The sequence below is a fragment of the Protomyctophum parallelum genome (assembly GCF_964188405.1).
Source record: "Protomyctophum parallelum genome assembly, chromosome: 13".
Classification (NCBI taxonomy): domain Eukaryota; kingdom Metazoa; phylum Chordata; class Actinopteri; order Myctophiformes; family Myctophidae; genus Protomyctophum; species Protomyctophum parallelum.
In genome coordinates this window covers 7,932,380-7,948,478 of record NC_139708.1, presented here as the reverse complement: position 1 = coordinate 7,948,478, position 16,099 = coordinate 7,932,380, and the positions used below count along the sequence as shown (strand labels likewise).

Below are 16,099 nucleotides of genomic sequence, written 5' to 3'. Positions count from 1 at the left end.
GATGATTTATATTTATATTAGGATAGATTTGCGTGACTATACAGACGAAACGGAAGTGGAGGATGCTTCAATTCAGCTTTATATTTTACTCATGGTCTGGCCATGCGAGACTAGGGGAGCCCCACAGGTCCTTGGAGGGGTTCCAGAGGGTCCCAGCTAAATTTGTTACGGTAAAAATAGCAGATGTACAAGCTCTCAGTGCAGCACTGCAATCTAGTACATCTTACATTTATTTTTAAAGTATTTGAAGAATCACTTCCGTGTGAAGTGAGGGGCGCCAATATATTAAAGTCTAACTCATGTTCATTAGGTGATGTAATGGTGATGTAAAACAAAACGGTGCCAACACAAACATTGTCAATGCGTTTAAAAAACAAACTTTGAACTAAAGACATTACACATTAAACCTGTGTATAGGAGGGGCTTGAATATATATCAAAGGAGTCTACCAACACGCCTCAAGCCTGGTCCGGTGCATCACAGGAACAAGGACACATGTTGCAGAAGGAGGAGAGGACACTGAAGCAGCACAGACATGTTATGCCTTTTTATTAGGTGCTAGTATAGAAAAAGACGTTTCAACCTATGCGGTCTTCATCAGAGTCACTGATGAAGAAAATATATCAATTTAGGGGTCCTTGGCATGTTTAGAGAGCGACTTGTGACTCTATACTTTGTCTTGCTGTTCAGCTGTTACGACAGCCAACAGCCCCATGCAGTCCACCAGTGTCTGTCTCACCTTACTGGTCTTGCCCTCCTTGTGGCACTTGGGGCATTCCCAGCAGTTTGGGATCTCATCGTTGATGATGCCTTCGGCTTTAACCATCTGCAGAGAGGACACGGCAGCAGCATGTTAACGCACATGGCATACATACATACATACAGTACGTACAGTACAGGCCTGCTTGCACACACCGTATACTTTGCACATGCACATCACGCAATTATAATTTATCTTTACATTCACTGAGTGGACCATTCAAAAACACATACATTGTATGCTTTAGATTCTAAATGGAATATTGAAGTACTGGAACTAGTATAGAATAATACAATTCTGCTGACTGACACCCAGTGCAAATGGGGCATCATGGTAGATAATACAGCCATGCGGTGCAGGGATGGAACATAATGAGTAAATTGGCCATTCAAAAAGAAAAAGGAGCAACAAGACAAAAAAAGACTAAATGAAACAAAATGAAGAAGAAAACTGAAATCAGAATCTGTGCATGTCATCATTATTGTCAAAAGACATTCACAAACTTTCAAAATTAACAAACATATTAGATCTCTACAAGCTCACAAAATGTTGCGATGTGGCACATTTTGAGCTTGTAGATCTATTATTTTCACAATAAAAATAAATAAAAACATTTTTAAATGGTGAAAATTTTCTTTTTTTTAAAAGTCAATTCACAATAGGGAGCCCAGAGTCATAATGGCTATTTGGGGGCCGTTGGCATGTAGGAATCCCCAGAGCCATCTAATAGAAGAGTTACGATATTGAGGGGGCAGAAACCAAGCGCTCGAGCGCTGTTCATGCCGCCTGAAAGGGGGACAAGCTGGAGTTTGAAATACATGGTTTTCAACGAGGGCGGCGCTGCGGCGCAAATAAGAGCAATTTTAGGCATGTGTGCAACACGTCAACTGTTTTAAAGTATTGTACAGTAACAACTAAAGTCTCTGTAATGTTTATGTTGTACGATTACTACAAATTAAGATCATTACAGCTGGGCTGGGTCCAATGCATTTCTGCCTACTTCCAGCCCAGGACTTGGGGATTTGTCTATGTTGGGAATAGAAGTCTATGGAGAGCCACCATTGGTGAAGGGAGTTCTCTTACTCTATGGCTCTGGGAATCCCTTGCCTAACACAAGCGCATGTCAGGAGCATGGAGTGTAAGTCACTCAGAGATGAAGACTGTGCACATATGGAGAGACACACACACACACACACACACACACCAGCTGCACCATGAGACAGCTGGGCTGGACAATCTTGCTGCGTGTGTGACATAAGAGACAGACATGCACAAACTTCCAATGGAGAGCAGACACACACACACCCCAACAAATGTATGCCACACCCCCTTCCAGAGAGAAGAAACATGAGTTTGTGCGAGCACACACACACACACACACACACCTCAGTGTTAATTTAACTCATGAGTGTAAAACTAGAACTGTGAGGATACATTTGGGTCAATGAACACAGAGGAATTGTCTGTCCGTACACACACACACACACACACAGTGTTGACAGCTTAATACAGCTGAATACATTTACTCACTTGTACAATTTCACACACACACACACACACACACACACACACACACACACACACACACACACACACACACACACACACACACACACACACACACACACACACACAGCTGGAGTAGTGTACTGTATAGCAGTGGTTCCCAAAGTGGAGTCAGGGGATCCCCAGGGGTCCTTGAGGGAGTTCCAGGGGGTCCCTAGCTAAATGACAGTATGGAACCAAATGGGACCATTATGGGCCTGTAACTCTGAGAATGTACAAAATGGTAACGCGTCCATTTGGTTCCATTTTGTACACTCTCAGAGTTAAATTAACATTGATTTTACAATATAAATTGGGGGTCCCAGAGATAGAAATGCCATTAAATGGGGGGTCTGTAGACGAATGCAATGCATGTCAAACTGGGGGTCCTTGAATTTAAAGAGTTTAAGAATCAGTTAAGAATAGAGTCGTAAAAATCTTCTCTCTGGAGTTCCATGGCATATATTTTCAAATGGGGTTCCGCAGGCTAAATGAGTGTCAATTTGGGGGTCCTTGACATTAAAAGGTCTGGGTGGGAACCACTGCTGTATAGTGTACTTGTGTAGCAGAGGTTATGCACAACACACACACACACACACACACACACACACACACACACACACACACACACACACACACACACACACACACACACACACACACACACACACACACACACACACACACACACACACACACACACACACACACACACACACACACACACACACACACACACACACCTTGAGGCAGCTGGGGTGTATGATTTCGTTGCAGATGGTACACTCCATGAGGGAGAGGCTGAACTTCTCCTCCTCAGAGTCCACCGTGTCCTCCTTCCCTGCTTCACCGCACACAAAACACACTGCTGTGTGGGGCAGCACCGGCTGGAGGGGGAGAGAGAGGGAGAGAGAGAGAGAAACACACACACACACACACACACACACACACACAGAGAGAGAGACAGAGAATCATTGAGCATCACAGTTCTCCAGAGGTGCGTTATTTAAATGGATGCTTCCTTTGATCACGTGATATAAATCAGGACACACACTACAGTGATAAATTGCACACACAGTAAAAAAGAAAATCCCTGGTGGGTTCCATCGGGTTTATTTTTACACTTAAGTTACATTAACACAGGTTTTTCTTCTGTAGATGGAGCAAGGCTGTGGATCTGATTCTCTGTGGTGCTGCTCGGTGTGCGGAGCATAGTGGTAGGCTAGGCAGTGGTGTAAAGAAACTAAGTACATTTACTTAAGCACAGTACTTTATTCATTTTTGAGGTATTTTACTATTTTTACTTTATTATACTTTACTTGAGTATTTTCAATTTCCAATACTTTTACTCCTCTACATTTGAAAACTTGAAATAGGACATTCTGCATAATGAGTACTTTCCACTTTTGGTACTTGAAGTACAGTTTGATACCAATACTTTTGTACTTTTACTCAGTAAATTTAGAATTCCGGACTTTTACTTGTAACTAGTGATGGGAGATTAATTGGCAAACACAACGTTATCGTGATTCTAGTTGTTTTTAGATTAATCGGCATCGGTTCGATTATCGGTCTGATTAATCGGTCTGTCTTTCCAGATAAACAAGCCCAAAGTAACAGCTTGAATAGATCTACACGCTCACAATATTAAATATAAAAGGTATTTAAGTGAAGTTAAGTTAAGTTCCGTTCGCCTCCCCAAAAGGTGTCCCAGAGCAAGACAATTAACCCCTAACAGGTAACAGCCCCCCTCCTCCGGCATTCATAATGACCATCTGGCAGCCATCAGATGGGTGAAGCTGAAACTGATTAATATAATATAATCACATGAACTCTAGTTGTATTGTATTGTATTTAAAGTAAGAGTGGCCTTTCATAAGGTGCTTATGATCTAGCCTGGTTAATAAACCAGACTAATATCGCACGGATCCGCAGGATATTAGTCTGGGGAGGCTCAGCTTGGATTTCATTTCCAGGGAAACATTTTCTCTTTGACGCAATTGGTCAGAGCTACTGTCAGTCAAAGGTCTCAAGCATTGAACGTCACTGTACCAAAGCCCGCGCATATTGCATACCGTGTCCCTATTGGGCGCACACGTTCTCGTGTGTAGAAAATGGGCGTACAATTGAGCCTCTCCAGACCGAAATCCGCCGGTAGGCAATTTTTTTTGCCAACGGCTGATTCGGTCTGGTTTATTAACCAGGCTACTTATGATCAGCCCAAAGTGTGTCATGAATGGCTACACATTTATAGAATACAGGTGTGATACACAAAGACCTAGTCTATACAGCACCACGCCCACCCCTATAACCAACTGGCTACTTTTTTTCACTGATTTGGACGTTGCAAACGTACTGTATACACTGGTGGAATACCCTATCCACCTTCACCACAGTCAAGGTTAACGTCTTAATCAGTATGAGTGGTTATCATGTTTCTTTGTCCTGTGTGACTCACCAAGCATTCTGAATCTGTACGTATAAAGCTACAGTGAATCACTGAATCTCTTTTTCTTTCACACTCACACTTACATGTGGACAACAAACCCCATAAAAGCTCTTGAGTTATGGATGAATGAGTAGAGTCGAGTTGTTTAGTTACTGCCCAGTAGAAAAGGTCTTTAACAATGGACCTTATGTAGCTCCACTGGGGCTCAATGGCAACCTTGATTCACAGTAGTTGTTGGTGGAGGGCACAGTTTAACTCACATTAGAACTGGGCAATTAACTAAACATATATATGAGAAACCCATATTTAGAACCAATTTACCTTGCTCATTTAGGTTAGTCGAATAATTGAGAAGCAGGTTTTCTTTGTGCTATTTTTCAAATCGACACGAAAAACATTCCAACAGTTGTTTTTTAATAAATGTCTAAATCAATTAGTCCGATTAACCACTTTGATTCTTCACTGTACAATGGTTGCGTACAAAAAGACACAGAATAAAATAGCAGATATACAAGCGGAAATAAACGATCTACAAGCTCACAAGGCATCACATTGAGATGACTTGCGCCCAGCCCAGCCCTAGGCATGATTTAATTCTGCCCTTGAATACAGGACAGGACACATTTCTTCTTAGAACTAGGTTAAATCCATCACGGCATAACCTTTCAATTCTCACGTAGATTTAAAAAAATAAAAGCAGTTATCAAAACCTCCCTAGTTAAAAAATAAAACCCTCTCTGTGCCAGGGTATCAATATCAATATCCACAGACTTAGACTGAGTAATGGTGTCATCATCATGGTATGACAGGAAGTGCCCTTCCAAAGAAATTCAATTGCCTTTCTCTGCTGCGTCTAGGGTTCAAACCTGGCTGCGACCTTTCTGACCTTTGGTGTGTAATCTAATCCGTGGAGAATGCATTGAGCAGTGTGTGTGTGTGTGTGTGTGTGTGTGTGTGTGTGTGTGTGTGTGTGTGTGTTGTTCGTTCAGCAGGAAACGGAAGGACTGATGACTACTAGGACCAATCTGCACCACACACAGTACAGTACAGTACAGTACAGTACAGTACAGTACAGTACAGTACAGTACAGTACAGTACAGTACAGTACAGTACAGTACAGTACAGTACAGTACAGTACAGTACAGTACAGTACAGTACCACTGTATATGCATGTATATGCATGTATGCATATACAGCGTGCACACAACACAACACAGTTTCCAGCGCTGACAATCTTGTACTCCATTAGTTAAAGCAGCACTGTGTAGTTTGCGGTATCGGTGGCCACTTTAGACACAAATATCATGGCAGACAACATCTTTGCGATAGAATAATCTCTAATGAGAATGAGAAGATAATAACCAATGGCGACAAACTCTGTGAAAACGTATCCCTGGAGCGTTAATGTAAAAAGGGCCACTGCCACTGGGATCTGCTGTGGATAGTCCTCATGCAGAGGTCATGGACACAGTCATGGACACAGAATGAGGTGGTGGAAAGAGTACTCAAATGTTTTACTTAAGTAAAAGTATAAATACTGCAGCAATGCAGAAATACTCTGTTAAAAGTAAAAGTCCGGAATTGAAAGTGTAGTATTGGAAATACTCAAGTAAAAATAACTCAAAACTGTACTTAAGTACAGTATTTAAAAAAAAATACTTTCCACCTCTGAGTAAAGATTATACAACAAATACTATAATTCAGTCCTTCAGGCCTTCATTTGTGTCAATGGATAATATACAGTGTCTTCCTGTTTGTTCTTAAAATTACTTCTATAGCCATGCTTTGCCTTTCATCCTAATGTTCTACAAGAGAAACTGAAGGGAAACATTGAGGGCTGTGATGGCATTTCTTCTGACAATTTTACAAATCGCTGGAGGTAAGGAGCTTGCTGTCGATAAAGGACCAGTATGAGAAATGGAGAGAGACAATGCATCCCCTCCATCATCTTGTCAAATAGTCATAGTTTGTGTTGTGCTGTATCTGAACAGAAAGGATAGTGGGGATACTATTTGACCAGATGTTCAACATGTCCTCGCTGTCGGGTGGAAAACCTTGCATGTCCAAAACAGTAACTTTTTAGGAAAGGGGGAGGGAAGAAAAATAACCCGTGTTCCAATGGAACCAACGCAGTCATTATTTAGTCACAAGCTCTTCAATACTTTTCCGTGGTTAAATATTTATAAAACCCAAAGACAGACATAACCAATTTCAACCCATCATCCCTGAACGAGCGAGCTGATCTACAAGCTCACAAAGTGTCTCACTGCAACGCGCTGCCAGCTTGTACAGGTAGATGCGCTATTGTCGCGACTTTTGCGCAACACAAGAAGTATAAAATACTAAAATAGGACACAAATTTGGGGGGAAATCATAAGAAGATGTCCGACAGCAACGATATATTGTCTGAGCTCCATCCATATCTCAATTGCAACACAAACAAACTATACACACCATACACCACCACCTCCACCTCCTCCTAAACTCCCAAATCCTCCATCTCTCCTCCACACTGCTCCTTGCAGCCACCTTCCTCTGCCTCAACCTCCTTCCAGAACCTCCTAATCCTCCTCTAACTCCTACTATGCCTCCATCTCTGCTTCCTGTCTACTCTCTCCTCCCGGTTTGTCAGACTCTCCACTCAGCACCTCCTCCCCTGCCTGCAGAGAATCCGACCCCCTTTATCCACCTCCTTCTCATGGGATCAAGGAGAGAGTATACCCCCTCCCCTGCTCCCTTTTGGAAACATGAGAGAAACATGCCCCCACCTCCTCATACTCATCCTCTTGAACATTTATGATTAGGAGGTGAAAGAAGATGCCAGTAATAGCAGAACGACTGTTTCACTAACAGAGGGAGAGTGTGTGTGTGTGTGTGTGTGTGTTTGTGTGTGTGTGTATATAACCGCGGTGATGGATCAAAGCGTGCACACACACACACACACACACACACACACACACATAAAGAAACCATCTCCCGTTACCACGGAAACCCAGCATCATTGCCTGCCGGGCTCAGCTCTCTGTTGATGCTATTTGAAGCATCGACACAATCACACCTTCAGATTTTCAACAAGACATGCTCTCTCTGTCTATAAGTGTGAGTGTGTGTGTGTGTGTGTGTGTGTGTGTGTGTGTGTGTGTGTGTGTGTGTGTGTGTGTGTGTGTGTGTGTGTGTGTGTCTCATGCACAGTGCTCCCATTCTGTTGGGCAAATGGCTCGCTAATCTTTCCTTTTCACTGAGTAGCTTAAACACCAGCATGCAGGCTGTGTGGGTAATGATGTGTGTGTGTGTCTGTGTGTCTGTGTGTGTGTGTGTGTGTGTGTGTGTGTGTGTGTGTGTGTGTGTAAATATGTGTCAGTCTATTGAGTGTGCACTATTGCTTTACAAATTTATATTGACTGAACATTGCAATCTGCACATTTACACTTACAATGCATTTGAAAAGACCTAAAAGATTATGTGAAATTGGGGCTGCACATTGTACCAATCTTAAATTGAGACAACAAATGTCATTAATGGCATCTCTGTATATCTATTTTTCTATCTATCAATCCGATCAAAACATCCCACCTATTAGCACTGGATAAAAATATATTCAAACACAAGAAATCATAACTGTCTTTGCGCTGCAGCAAAGGGAGAGAAATAGGAGCACTGAAATGACCAGTGCAAATGTAAATCTTTTCATAATTTGTATTAAACTATTTGGAAAGCTCTCGCAAATAATGAATGAATGACATGCCCAAAACAGGGATAGATTATTAATCAATTATTTTATATAATCGATTACATTGATTAGTTTGATTAACTGTTGCAGGCCTAGTAAATTGTGATGGAATTGGGAGATCGTTGCCAATGCCCATTGCCCAGCACTATTATCTATCCATCCGACTTGTACTCTGTTGTTCCATTCCAAAATGGCATAAGTAGAACTGTGGTCTGAGTGGCCTCAATGGTAAACAGCCAAAGAGCACTTCATCCGATTGGGTTATTAAAAAAAAAGAAAGAAATCAAGAATCATTACACTTTCACATATTGATGTATTAACTAACTGAAGCCAAAATACTGTGTCCATTATGCACAAGATATTATTTCATACACATTCAGCAGTCAAATCTGGTAGGGCACGGGATCACACAGGATCTCCCCTAAGCGCACATCTGAAGAATGTCACAACACTCCTCATTGAACATTATTTAAAATGTCTCAATTGCATGGAGGTTTAACCAGACAACTTTGAATAACGTGGATTCAATTTCAGAGAAGAGGAAATGCAAAGCAAACACACAGAGGAAACCTCAAACGTTCCAACTTAGACGGATATCTTGTTTCATACAGTACTTCTCCATTCAGTACTTCCTTGTAGTGGACTGGGAACAAATGCAGTTCTTCTGGGCAATGTACTGACTTTTCAAATATGACATATAATTTAGATACTAGACCATGTAAAGCTGAAATGTTTAACAAGTTTAATATCCTTTCAACGGCCAGGCAGGTCGCTGATGTTGGAGACCAAATATATCCCATGACCCGTCTGCTAACTCTGCTTATTGTACATTTCTATGGAAAAGTAGGGAGACCACCTCCTCCAACCACTGCAAATGTAATTGCAACCAAAGGTCGCAGTTAACTAAAGAATTGTGTATATGGTGCCCAGGTCTCGTGACATCATGTGACATCCTCAGGGATGGAGATGTGGAGACCCTGATGTCATAGTAAATGCAACCTGCTGTCGCAGTTAAGCGCATATGGAGATCCCTGATGTCATCAATATTGGCCAGCAACTCCACATCTGACCTCAAACCCTTAGGTCTCCATATATGGATATGTGGCAGAACCTGTGATCCTTCCTCATCCATCATTCCTCTTAGATGTCTCCCTTTTGACTTATACCCGTCGATTCAAATTTCAAACTCTAGACGGGCTTGCCCCAAAGTTATTAGTACAGCCGCGCCCGACACCTGGCGAAAACTAGAGTTCTCAACAAGCCCGAAAATGAAGGCCCGGACCTACCTTGGCCCTCATCAAACCCTGTACACTCAAGACACTGCCCCCACTACCAGCCTTAGATCTCCATATACTGTATGGAGCTCACCTGTTCTGACATTCCATATTATGTTGATCTGACCTCATCAAACCCTGTACACTCAAGACCTGCACCTTATATGGCCAGTACAGAATTCATTCCATGTTGTTCCGACCCGAAAAGGAGATGTACTCCGCACACTGTTTAGTAGCTCCCCATGCAAATTTATTTAGTTAACCCATAGACTCCTGACTCGTTGACGTAATTAATCACAAAATCCAGCACTATCGTTGATGTTATTGACGTAATAAAGAATATATTATTTTTTCCATATCACACTTTTTTCTATTGGCGTCTAGAGCTGGCAAATGTCACAATCAGCTGCTATTAGGGGTGGCAATCAAAGTTTAAGGATGACAATGTTTCGACCCAACTGGGTCTTCTTCGTCAGGTATCGTATCCGACATACCAGGTGTCGTACCCCAGAGACCTTGCGAGGTCTCGCCCTCAGGCGTCTTACTGGTAGTATATTGTATCAACATACTCTGTCATACAGATAGATAGATACCGACAAATGTGTCAAAATGAAAATGTAATCATCCCACTACCAGAATCAGAGAGGCAACGACGCTGTGTGCGTCAGCTCCTCACGGGCTGACCAGCACTCCACCTGCTTCCAAAGTGTCCACAGACTCTTCTTCAGCACTTCTGTGTATGATCTAGGCTTATTATCCTGCCCTCAATGTCTTCACATATTGTACAGTTAATATAAAACGCATTATTCAGGCACATTTCAGCTACCTCTTTTGACCATTAGGCCCACTTTACACAACGTCATCAAACAGCAACGCATACCTATGGTAACATCATTCTACAGGCCACAGGTTTCTGCGTTACACCCTTTTTTAATTAATTTTTTTGTTGTGGCGCTAGACCGCTCAACCGGTCGAGCTTCTAGTTAAAATAAGTTGCAGATTGCACCTTCAACACAGAGATTTCAAAAGATTGTCTTATTTTGACATTGCATTCCGATGACTATCATAATATATCATATCATAATCATATCTACAGTGAAGTCCACTAGCACTGACCCCTTTGGCAAAGTACGGACGGCTGATCATCAACTTGAAGACGTAGCCTCTATTTCAAATAATGGTGTACTGTCTGTACATACAACTTCATAGTTCATAACGAGCTGTTCTTTTCACAGTAATCTCTTCCAGATGCTATGCAAATGTCTCAACATTCCTACCACGTTCTCATTCTGAAGTAATGCCAGAATTCTACCTTTGCGTTAGTACGGATGGCTGGAATAGCATTAAACCTCTTTACATTCGGCTTCATTTCTTTTCTTTCTTTTTTTTGGAGACCAGAAAAAGAAAAGAGGGCAGGTGAACATGGAGGTTGTGGCATCACGAGAATGTTTTTCGCAGCCAAGAATTCTTGAATGGAGACAGCAGTGTGTGAAGGAGCGTTGTCATGGTGAAAAGACCATGGGCCTTTTTCTGATCACTGATGGGGGTCTCTCTCCAAACTTTATCCTTCACATGAAGCAAAGCCTCTTTTAAAATGAGTAACAGAACAGCACATAATAATGTCATATATGCTCTCTGTTCTTTCAAATAAGGACCAAGTCATAATAACAGACACTTTGTTAAAACTCAGTCCTTATTGTGGTACTGTTGCACATCTCTCATGCGTATGTAATTATTATATGTGTATGAATGAAGTAGTCTGTCTTTTGATGATTAATGGGTTTGTAGTGATAAGAACATGCTAGATTATTGTCCTCTTACGCCTACTCTCATTACATAGTAATGTCAGGTGAAACAGGCACTGTCCCACTTTTTGTCTTTGTTTTCCCTAGGGATGCACCGATCCGATACTCGTATCGGAGATCGGCGCCGATCCAGGCTAAAATTCTAGATCGGGTATCGGTGGCAAATGGGCCGATCCATTATCCGATCCAATCCGATCCGATAATTATGTGTAATTACAGTATGAAAAAACTCTACCTCCTCTGTGACACAGCAGTGTAGTATTGACAGTATAACATGTGGAATGCAGCCAGGCTAGCCTGCTCACACATTAACCTGGTCTAATTGTTGCACAGTTATTTAATAAATAATTCAGTGCATTTATATCTGTGTTTGTTACATTTTGTTTTACAAAGTTGGGAAAGTAATGTTTAAGTCAAGCCTTGATGTTGCCTTACACAAAATAATGATTCCAGACTCCACACAGTGAGGCATACAGCTTAATAGGTTATTATGTTTCTTTGTGGGGGGTATCGGATCGGTACTCTGTATCGGCAGATACTGGACCCCCATGTATCGAAATCGGTATCGAATGCCAAAAAGCCGGATCGGTGCATCCCTAGTTTTCCCCCCTATATATATTATTATTATGATTTTAGTATGTATGTATGTTTCTCTGGCGCAACCTCGTGGCCGTTGTTCACGTTCGTTTCCAACGTTCTGTGTGTGGTTCAATGACTGTGTTTTGTTGTGGCTTTCCTGCTGTCCACTCATAACATTAGCAGCTGTTGTCGCGTCAAGGCTGTGGTCGTACAGCTTGCTCGCTGCGGTGCGGAAATCAGCCCTTTCGCAGTGCGTGTGGCATAGCTTAGGAGGCAGGCAATCATAATACACTCCCATTGGCTTAGTGTGTGTGACACCCAATCAGGCTAGGCCATCAGTATGACTAAGTCCTCTAAAGGTCGTCTACATTTCATGAACTTTTTGTCAGGTTTCACCTGACAAAAAAAAGACACCAATCGCCAAATTGTACTTAACACTGCAGACTTAACTAAAACCAGGAGAAGAGAACATAATATTATGCTTAACTGGTCTGTTCCGTTATATGTTCGGTTTTTCAGATTTTTATTAAAATGTGAAAAGCCACTTGATGACATGGCTCCTAATGTGTTAATCCTATTTGATTAAGTTATTAAATCATTATGAGAATCTGTGCGCAGCCTCAGGTCCTCAGATGGGAACATGCTAGTTGCTCTTGTTTCGAAACTGAAGACAAAGGTGAGCGACTGAGCATGCCTTTAATGTCAGGGGTCCTCCACTCTGGGACGACCCAAATGAGAAGTATAGGCTTGTTAATTCAGTGTCTGCTCTTAAATAGCTTCTTAAACCTTTAATCGAAAGGAAAGAAATTGCATCCTTGCCAGAGACCTTTTGTACTATGTGACCTACTACCTAAAGCTTATAATACATGATATAAGACTCTCAAGAAGAAAGAGTAACATAATATCTATTCAGTACAAGGCTTGTGTTCACCTCAATTGCAGTTTGACTTTCCTTCTGTATATATACATACTTGAAGGGCTGCACATTAGCAGGCTGCAATATCGTTATGCCTCCATCTGTGTGAACCAGTGTTTGTGCCTTTCTCATAATTCTCAACCACTCCTCACGGTACTAATGTCATGCCTCACCCGTTTACCCGTGTGTGGCTGTGTGCACCAGTTTTATATGTATTATGTATGCATGTGTGCTTTGCTTATGAATGTTCTGACTGTATATGTGTACCTATGCAGGTACATGCCCTTTGATGGACACCCAATCCTCTTACATGTGCTATTTTTGCATACAAAGTAAAAAGTAAAAAAGAAAAGGACTTAAAAGATTAATCAAACAATTGTTTGTGTTGAATCGTGTTTGCATCTATTTGTTGCGGGTTTTTTTCTCTATTCTTCTCGATTAGATTAATCGAAAAAGGCATTGATAGAATTGATAGGAATTGATAGAAGCCCAAACCCATGGCACTGCTACGGCCATAATCGAATCCTTGTGCTACACCTGCATTATGCCTACAGTACAACAAGTAATGTTATACGTCTGCTGTGTGTGTGAGAGTTGTGTCGTCCCACTCACCGCTGTGCATTGTCTGAGGAGGCAGGACTGCTTCATCCGGCCGGGCCCTCCGAACTTCTTCATGTCCTTGCAGAAGTGGCACTCCCCGCACTCGGTCCGCATGCAGGCCTGACAGCGACGACACCGGGTCCTCCTGCGCCTCGCGCCACCGCCTGCCCCCCCGCCCAGCGCCTTACTGCCCGACATCCCCTAACAAGTCAGCTAGGAGAGAGAGAGAGAGCAATAACACACAACGAAATAAGTTAAAACAGACAGCGTGACAGCAAACCCACCATATACATGTACATAGTAAATTACACACAATAACAACAATAAAAACACAGCCCTGTCTACTCTACAGTCTCCATCTCTACCATCTATGGGCTAATTTCATGCCTGTGTGCACTAGGGACAGCCACCATGACAAACAAGCAAGTCGATGTAAAAGGACAGATGGGGGAAGAGAGAGCAAGAAACGACAAAAACAGAACAGACAGAAGGATAGATATAAACAGAGTTACGGATGCTGTACATAGCACACAGCCAGGGTTCTGTTAAGACCCTTAGCTGGATCAAGGACTTTCTATAAAGTACAATTTTGATTCAGGGTCTGGCTCAAAAACTAGTCCACCACCCAGGGCTGAGAATTAAGCCACCAGCCTGCCTAACACTGATAAATATGGGATTGTGTTTACCTACTCGACAACTATCCATTTTGACAGTTAAACAACTTCTCTAGTGGCAGGGTCTTTTCCGAGAACAAAAAGAAGAAAAAAAAAAGAAAATCTAATTGGAGCGGTTGGCATGTGAATGCTAGGATTTACCATATCATGTGCCCTGTAGGCAAGAAAATAATTCCCAATCTGGTTCCACTTCAGTAGAATACATGTACTTTGATGCTTAGATTATTATGTTAAAATTCTAAACATTGGACCCATGCCAGCAAGCCACAACTTTATAGCAGTTAAGACTCTCTGTTCCCTGTTCAGTCTCTTTAATCCGAGTACAATAAAAGGTACATGAATTAGTCTTAGTGGCATAGGCGCAGCAACAAATCGTATTGTGCTTCACAGATTTGCTTGTCAGCTCTTTTTTGTACAGGCTGTGTGAATCATCTCTAAATCGATTAAGTGTTGTTATATGTGCTGCAGAGGCAAACATGAATGAATTGTAATGGGATTCTTTCACTTTTTGTATGCCTGGCAGCCACAATAAATGAACTGTGACCTGTCCTAGGACCAGCAGAGCAACATCCCTCCAGCTATATGGAGGTATATTCTTGTTCTGGCTGGCGAGCCCATTTACTCTACTGCTATGTCATTCTATTTGTTTCATGTAGTTGGCTGGAAAAATTGAGTAATGAATTTTGTCGAGTGATCCGACCACTCTGGGACCTATTTTCCTGTTAAGTCTGTCTGGGGCCTATAGCTTAAAGAAACTCATTTAGAGGAAAGACTGCCTGCCCACCTGTTTCGGAGAAGGAGGTGCTTTGTGCACTGTCTCTGTCATTAAACGTACTGTAGATAAAGCACGTACTTCTCACTTCTGTTATGGAGGTGGACTCAAGCATTTTGTGTTTAGATAAAAAGAAAAGTGCACTTGAGATTAATTTGAAATAGATTTGTATCTATACAATCACTGGATATAACTTGGAAAAACATTCTTTGGATGTCTTCTTTAGATGTGCTTGTCTTCTACACTACAGTCTATCTCAGATCTTCAGCAGAATTTAAAAAAAACTTATGTCTTCTGAGGACACAAGGCCTGATTAGAGAGCAGTTTCTGAAGAGCAGGTGGTTAAGAATCACCCTTTCCACAGTGAAATGAGAACTTGAGAAGTACCCAGCAGGATGCGGCACAGCCCCTTCACACTGGAGATAAGAGGATATAATTAAGAGAGGATGAGAGAATAGCCTACATCTCTTATCTTTCCAATTGTGTGTGTGTGTGTGTGTGTGTGTGTGTGTGTGTGTGTGTGTGTGTGTGTGTGTGTGTTTCGCTCAGGTCTCCTAATTTTGACAGAGACACAGAGAGAGCAGGAGAGAGGGGTGGAGAGCAAGGGAGAGAGAGAGAGAGGGTGACACTGCAGAAACACAGGGATGAAAAGTTCCTCCACATAGAAAAGCATCACCTAATAATGAAACCGCCGCCACAGCCATTTCCATTGGAGCCTGCGCTGGCATCTCCCAAGAGGGCATCTTTCCACAAATTAACTAATGACAAGGACTGACAAGGTTGTGGTGGGTGTGTTGACCACCACATTGAGCTTTCCTTCACCAAATGTATTCGAGTACCTAGAGAAGCGGCTACAGGAGTCACTCTGATGTAGATTACTGTCCAGTCAGCCACACAGCAGTAATAAAGCATTCCTATGAATATCCACAACTATAACGAGTGTGTGAGCCAATATAACAGTCAGTTACAGATGGCTCCCACAGAATCCGCAGCAA

General features: G+C 42.1%; 1 protein-coding gene across 1 annotated transcript in view; it reads right to left on the bottom strand.

Moving 5' to 3' along the window:
* The window catches only part of fbxl19 (F-box and leucine rich repeat protein 19), a 37,426-nt gene that overhangs the window by 19,601 nt on the left and 1,726 nt on the right, over positions 1–16,099 (bottom strand). Inside the window, exons 2-4 of the mRNA XM_083780181.1 lie at positions 13,671–13,871; positions 3,049–3,192; positions 740–826 (exon numbers count right to left, since the gene is read on the bottom strand). Of these exons, the coding sequence (XP_083636307.1) occupies positions 740–826; positions 3,049–3,192; positions 13,671–13,856 (417 nt within the window). The 5' untranslated portion in view covers positions 13,857–13,871. The remainder of the gene's footprint in view (positions 1–739; positions 827–3,048; positions 3,193–13,670; positions 13,872–16,099) is intronic.